Genomic DNA, 7,354 nt, shown 5'->3' with positions numbered 1-7,354 from the left:
GAGGAGCTGCGCACCCGCTCACTCCAGGCATGGATCTGCTACGTCACCTTCATCTGCAACATCTTCGACTACCTGAGGGTAAGGAGCCGGAGCAGAAGCACCCAGCTGCTGCTGCCTAGGTGCAGCAGAAGGGCCTGGGCGTCCAAAGATGCCAGGGCAGGGGTGTTGGATGGGTGTTGTATGGAGCCTCAGGGCCGTGGCTCAGAAGTGGGGGCCAGAGCCCCTTCTCAGCACAAGGATGCTGCTGGGGCTGGTGCTACCTACAAGCAAGCGAACAGGCTTGGAGAGCCAGAGCCATCTCTGGGAACAGTCATAAAGTCTGAGCTTCCTCATTTTGTACCTGGTGTTTGAAAGCCCCCAAATGTCCCAGATTGAACTAGTTTAGTAGCTATGAGGTCCCGGGGGGGTCCTGTGGGTGCTCACATAATTTCTAGCCCACGTACTGATGGAGTTTGCCTGCAAGCCTTCACTGCAGCATGTGTACTTGGATGCCTGCTTGGAGTAGATGTAAAAACGATGCAAAATGATGCAAGGAGAGCTGCAGGCAAGAAAAATGCTGTTGCAACAAGTGTATTTCCCATGACTACCTGCTTACATTTAAAAATAGATGTTTTTTACATCATTTGTTCAGCTTCTCTGGCTCCTGGAGACACTCAAATGTCTGGTCTCCTATGTAAATCCTGCCAATACAGCATTTGGCAGCACAACTAAATTCTGCTCCTTTCTTTTTTGAAAAGCAGCAAGGGAACAACTATCTAAAATAGCTGCAGACTCCTCCCTTTCTGGCCCAAGCTGACGATGGCTCCTGCCTCCTTACAGGTGAACAACATGCCCATGATGGCTCTGGTGAACCCCGTTTACGACTGTCTGTTCCGGCTGGCACAGCCCGACAGCCTGCGGAAGGAGGAAGAGGTGAGTGCAGGGAAGAGGGCTGCTAATGCACCTGCTGTCTTGCCAAGGACCAGCAAAAAGCACAGCCAGGGCGGATGTGGTCGCTGCATCCTGGTGCAGAGGAGGGAGAGTTGCCTCCTCGGTATGTGCTGAAGGAGACCTGCTGGGCAGGAGGATTTGCAGCCCAGAAGGAAGCAGGATGGAGATGCAGGTTGTGACTCCCTGGCCCAGGCTGCACATCCTCCCTAGGGGCAGCTTTTCTCCCTATTGCCCAAGTGTCACCACTGGAGACCCAGCAGCCCAGCCGTCCCTCAAAGCAGGGGCTGTCTGGTGTTACGCAGGTTCACCTCCCATCATGAGAGAAAAATGCAGACAACAACTCTCCCCGTTTTCACAGAAACCAGCTCCTTTTCCAGCAGCGCTGGTTGCCAGACATCTGGAAAAGCAGCTGTCACACTCACCTGCCGAGGCAGCGCAGCCATGGGAGGTGACGGCAGATAGCTGCAGTGACCGTAGGTATGCAGAGCAGCTCTGTGTCCCTGCAGGTCCCGGGATGTGCTGTGCAATGCTTTGTGTGGCTGCCACTCACCTGCTTGCCGTTTTTATTGGTGCCTGCCACTCACCTGCTCAGGCCTGCAGTTGATACTGCGCCAGACCACAGCAGGCTGGAGAAGACTATTCTAGAGCTGGAGCTTCACACACACCTGGGTGTGTGACAGCTGCATGGGGCACGGCTGAGTCGCCCCTCGGGCAAGGGGTTCCTGTAAAATGTAGGGGCCCTTGGATGGGTTTTTCTGCATCTCAGCACAACCCGCCGCCCCTGCAGCCCATTGACTTTCCCCGCTTCTCCAAAGACCGAGTTAGTGCGCCTGTTTCCTGCAAATCACTGGAACTTCTTTAGTGCGCACACTTTAGTGCGTGTTCCAGCCTCTTCCCTCTGTTCTTGGAGGCACCTCCTTACTCCAGCCTTGGCTTCAGCCTTACCATCTCCTCGTGGACATCCTGCAGAAAATTGCTGGTTTTCCACCTGTTGCGGGTGCATTTCTCTGGCAATTTTGTCTGAGAGGGGAGTTCAGGATGTGCTTTTCCAGTGCTTTTACTAGTACAGACTAGAACAGATTCAGCCTCTCCTGCCTGCTGGATCACAGCGACTTGGGGGAAGCAGAACCGTCACCTGTTGGAAATCCAGAACAGAGGGAATAGGATGAGTTGGTCCATAAGTGACTGATAGGGACCTCCACAGAGATGTGCCAAACCTCTTCTCTTCCTTCTGAAGGTGGACTGCTTGGTCCTACAGCTCCATCGCATCGGTGAGCAGCTGGAGAAGATGAACTCCCAGAGGATGGATGAGCTCTTCTCCCTCCTCCGAGATGGCTTCCTTCTGCAGGAGGGGCTCAGCTCCCTGTCCCAGCTCCTGCTGCTGGAGATCATCGAGTTTCGGGCTGCCGACTGGAAGATGACGGATGCTGCCCAGAAATACTATTACAGCGAAGTGACGGATTAACTTCTCTACAGCAGAGGTGGAGAGATGTCCCCGGCACTTTCACCAGCAAGCTTCATAACACGTTTGAATTTCTTTTCACGTTAATGTTTTTCTAGCACTTCCTGTAAATAGAATTTATACTGGCTAGAGCCTCTGGGCACATAGCTGTCAGGCTGCAACTGGTGCTAGCCTGACTTTGGAGGTTTGGAGAGGTGGGAAGGGCAGGGCACATTTAACCCAGCAAGTTCTCCCCTCATTTTGTCTAATATTGAGCTGCTGCCAGCAAAGGGCAAGGAAGGCTTCTAGCTCAAACCAGCATTTTATATGGGTGTTAAGGAAAGCACAGTTTAGGCTGAGAGCATTTTGGTTTCACCCAAGAGCCAGCAGAGCTGAAGGAGGCAGAGGGGAATTCTTTCACAGCTCAGGTTGTATGTGGTTCTCTGGGATGAGTCACAGAAAACACTGTCGCCTCACAAACAGCTCAACCAAGTGCTATTTTTCCCAGGCTCCTTCCAGCACACTGGCTGCACCTGCATGCACACAGCCTCCCCCGGGTATCATGAGCCACCAATACCTGCCACAGGGCAGCTTGCAGCAGGACAGGTCCCTGAGCACATGTAGCTAGGAGCAGGTTTTATAAGTTTTATACAACAATTGTCATGTTTTTTCAAAATTTAGCGAGTTTCAACTATGGTATGTTTCTTATAAGAATGGGAGAGGAAGAAAGGAAACAAAATAGTCTATTGAAGGTTTTTTCCTAATAAAAGTTTTCCACTAACATGTGCCCTGCTTTCTCTCTACACAGCTGCTGAACTATGAACAATACTTAAAAGTTGTTCCTGACTGAAGCATTAAGGCTGTGATACTCATTTTCTCCTCCAGTGTAGGGTGTCAGCATGGCTTTACACAACCAGGGTAGCTGGAAAGAGCAGTGTGAGTTTCAAGCAACAGAGACAAAGATTTGGAATCGAGAAACCTTCCCCATAAAACTGGCTTTATTTCTTCTGTTAACATTCCCATCAAATCTGTTCAAACAATGTTGCTGATGACCAGAATCAAAAATCAAAAAGGGCCTTTTATTGCTTTTTGTACCAATCACACTAAGGCTGGTTATGGTATGGAAAAAAATCCAGCTCTGCTCTTAGCTGTGCGAAGAGCAATGCAAACACTGCTGATTACAGGAGCAGAAAGACTGAAAAGTTCCCAGGAAACAGGTAAGTGGAAGATTATTTTGTAGAGCGTTGCTCTAAGAAAAACATCTAAAGCTTCTCTTCACAGCAAAGTGATTATGAAATAACTAGAGCATCCGTGCAGGGGTTGATAAGTCTTTCAGACTCCCCCTTCCCCCATCCAAACAAGCACAAAGGAAATTAACTTTGTGGTGATCAGATAGGCTGTCCCTGGCTTAGTTCAGAAGCTGTCTGGAAGGGATCTGCCACTTTTCCCGCTTCTCCCCAGCTTCTCCCAGGCAGGCGGTCCTGGGGCTCTGCTCTTCAGGCTGTGGGGGTGGTAGCATCGTGTCCCGTGCACAGAGTCCCTACCACCAGCGGAAGTGGGCATAAGCCCGGTTGGCCTCTGCCATCTTGTGTAGCACGTGCTTCTTCTTGATGATGGGCCCTTCGTTGTTGAAGGCCTGGAGCAGCTCCTGGGAGAGCTTCTCAGGCATCAGCATCCTACGGTTCTTGTTCTCCCTGCACTCGGTGATTAACCACTTCATGGCCAGGAAGCGCTTCCGATTGTCCTTCAGAGGGACTGGGACCTGGGAAAGGTTTAAACCGTAAATTATCACACTGCGAGGGTGCAGTAACCTGCTCTTCTCCAGAGGTCATACAGGTCCAGCTGGACACATGCAGATTTACACTGTGCTGCGACTCCAGTGGCAGCATGCTGCTCTGCAGTAAGACCAGCTCCCAACAGCTGATCTGTGCCAATTCACCTCCTCTGTCCATAGAAACTGGCTATTGAGACCAAAATGGAAATTCTGATCAGCCTTGGGTACTGCCGGGAGACGCTGGCCTTTGTAAGGACTATTAGGGAACTGGATCTACAGGCTGGTTTGTGCTAGCAGAAGTGGGAGATGGTCACCGCTCCCCTGCGCTGAATGACAGAGACATGCCTCCACATCTCATTTCTCCATCAGGTCTCAAGTGTTGCAGAGCCCATACTTAGAGACAGGTTCTGCTCGTGTTTCAAATATCGCACTGTATCTAGTGGACTTTTTCTGCTACACTGATCCTCCCCAGGGCTTTGGGGCCTCTACCCAAGCCATATGATCAGCAGAGAGGATGAGACTGGTAGACCCGGGACTGCCAATTCCTTTGCTGCCTGTCACTGATCTCTGTCTCCTTGGACATTTGCTGCGTACTCCTCTTCTTATCTAGTCAGAAAAGCAGAGACCACTGCTGACAGGGGAGTTACCATGCTCACAGGCTGGGGGCCTGATCTTGGACAGTTTCTTAGGTGCTGTTTTAATCCAGATTGCAAAGTGGCTCTCTTTCCAAGGAGAGGAAAGCTTGAGCTGAAGGGGTGGAAACCAGTTCATCTGCTTCCCTAGCTAATTCTCTCCCAACCAGATATGCTCCCAGGCCCCCCGGCCCTTTCACCTGGTAGGTTTTGCCTCCTTTTGTGATGCTGCTGAGCCCAATGATGGGCTGGCAGTTTTTCAGAGCCTGGTGGAAAATTACATAAGGGTTGCACTCAATTGTCTCCTTCTCATCTTCTGGAGCTTTGTGGTACTTCTCCAGCTGCTTCCTCTTAATGGCCTCTAGAGTCTTGGGACAAAGACAAGAAAGGAGACATGCAGAGCAGATGGATTATCCCACTCCATGAAGTTACATCACTTTACAAGCACCCCATTTTCACTTGAGCCTGCAGATAGTTTTCTAGCCCTGTAGGCAACAGGCCAGTCAGGGATTCTCTTAAGTTTTACTTCACCCTCTTCCAACTCTTCAGTCTCTTTATTGGACATTGCATTTAGGGCAAGGAGGCCGAGCAGCACGGACCTGGGCCAGGAGCCAGTGGAGTGCGGGGACAAAGCAGAGACAGGAATACAGGTCTGTGTGCACTATGCACCCTCCCCTCCAAAGCCTGGACTCAAGAGCCCAGAGCCTGCATGTTTTTCTGTGACAAGGCATCAGCAGTTACTTGGGGAACATCTGGGCAACATGTGTCCCTGCTTCAACAGCTGGAACATGCCAGATGGTACCACCCACTAATAGTTCCTGTATGTCAGAGCAGGGGTCAAAGCTGTGTCATATAGGTGACACATTTGTGGGACTTCATTGGCAAGTTATACAGAAGATAAGGCATGAAAGAGAGCTGGAAGGAAGATCTTTTGAGAAAATTATGCTTTTAAGGGTATATTCTGAGTTTATGGTTTAGTGGTGGACTTGCTAGTGTTAGGTTAACAGTTGGACTCGATGATCTTAAGGGTCTTTTCCAACCTAAATGATTCTATGATTCTACATAAGGTCCAAGAGACACTGAAGAGTGGAAAGAGAACGTTCTCCATTAAGCTATCACCACCTGGTCTGTGAACTGAATGAGGTTGGGGCTTGTACAAAATGTACGTCTGATCAGGTAAATAATGGTAGGAGTATTGTGTGTGCAGAGGGAACTGCATTAGGACCGCAGCGATGACCTGAGTTCTGGTAATTCCTAATTCCGGTGGGCTTGACGTCCCAGCCTTCCATTTTGTATTGTTTTAACATAAGAGTGAGAAGAAACATGAGTTCTCACCTGAGCCATGAGGCTTCTGGCCAGCACTTTATTTCCATCCTTCATCATCATATTGGTGAATTTACTGTAAACACAAAGCCAGATGCAATCTGATTTAAATTCTGATTTTATTATCCACAGAAATAAGCCCCCCGCCTTGTGTTATTCCCATGGCTAAGTCTGGGTGCTACTAGATCTGCTGTAATTATCTCTAATTACTGTTAGTCAATGGACTGGCTTTGTGGGAAAAGATTAACCCAAATAAAGGGACTGTGCTGTAACAGAAGGCAACAGGCAGCACAGCAAGTGAAGGCTGAGGAGGACAGCACAGCTCTCAAGCATTTTGGCTCCATGGGACCTAGCTGTAACAGAGGAGGAGATGATGCTTTTTCTGACCTGATCATAGGGTCACTGAACACAGAGCTGGAGACAGTGGGAGGAGCAGCTTTTATGGGCTGAACAGCCTTAAGCTCCAGTTTTTCCTTTTCCTCCTCAGACAGCTCCTCCCAAGGTTTCTGATACAATTCCTTGTTCACTTCTGGCTCTAAGAAATTGGGGTTGTAGCGACTCCATCTCACCTGTGTCAGCCTGCAAAGAACAAGATGAGGAGGGTTGTAAACTGATGCACGTGATATATCATGGAGGGGATATGGACAGACATGAACGCATCTCAGAAGGACATGTTAGACTTGAGAGGCATCTCTTCCTCTCCATCACTGCTTCTCTTCTGCAGCAGAGCCAGAAGCACAAATCAACAACCAGGCCCACAGTTTTGCTGCAAAACTATCAGGCAATCCCCACGCCAAAGAGACAGGTTGGAATGGGAGTCCCACACCGCAGCTCCAGGCGCTGCAGGCCAGCAGCGCTGAGCTTGCCTTCCTGCCAGACCCTGCCTGTACCCACGGACGAGCCTCCCCAGCGCCGAACGGCCCACAGGCCTGACGGTGCCAGCTTCCAAGTTCTGTGTGGCTTGAATAAATACTATTCTGTGCTCGTGGGAGTGGGACGAGTACCTTAAACTGGAACTTTTTTCATTTTTCGCAGCAGGAGGCGGCATTTCGGTGTGTTGTGGAGAAGAGCACGGGGGGCTACCGAGATCCCTGCGCCCCTCTGACACAGCGGGTCAGCACACGCACCCGTGACGGACTCCACGCGCAGAGGCCGGGCTCCCCGAGCCCCGCAGACAGCCCACGGCCCTTGCTACACAGACGCCCACGCGAGACCACGGCGGCGTCACGCGCGAGCCCAGAAATCAGCTAAGCC

General features: G+C 50.5%; 2 protein-coding genes across 2 annotated transcripts in view; one reads left to right on the top strand and one right to left on the bottom strand.

Annotated features, from left to right (window-relative positions):
• MIF4GD (MIF4G domain containing) overlaps positions 1–2,613 on the top strand; it is a 4,052-nt gene extending 1,439 nt beyond the window's left edge. The window contains exons 3-5 of the mRNA XM_009581285.1: positions 1–78; positions 820–912; positions 2,168–2,613. The exon at positions 1–78 is cut by the window's left edge and continues 66 nt beyond it. Of these exons, the coding sequence (XP_009579580.1) occupies positions 1–78; positions 820–912; positions 2,168–2,395 (399 nt within the window). The 3' untranslated portion in view covers positions 2,396–2,613. The remainder of the gene's footprint in view (positions 79–819; positions 913–2,167) is intronic.
• Positions 2,614–3,769: 1,156 nt separating this feature from the next.
• Positions 3,770–6,710, bottom strand: MRPS7 (mitochondrial ribosomal protein S7; the record flags this gene model as incomplete). Its single annotated transcript, XM_009581286.1, has 4 exons — positions 3,770–4,133; positions 4,978–5,145; positions 6,113–6,176; positions 6,488–6,710. Coding segments are annotated over 4 exons (677 nt in total), but the record flags the coding sequence as incomplete, so codon positions are not given.
• Between the last annotated feature and the right edge of the window lie 644 nt (positions 6,711–7,354).

This window comes from Fulmarus glacialis, unplaced genomic scaffold, assembly GCF_000690835.1.
Source record: "Fulmarus glacialis isolate BGI_N327 unplaced genomic scaffold, ASM69083v1 scaffold36667, whole genome shotgun sequence".
NCBI classification, from domain to species: domain Eukaryota; kingdom Metazoa; phylum Chordata; class Aves; order Procellariiformes; family Procellariidae; genus Fulmarus; species Fulmarus glacialis.
Note: the sequence above shows the minus strand (reverse complement) of the source record. Positions and strands in the feature narration are given on the sequence as shown.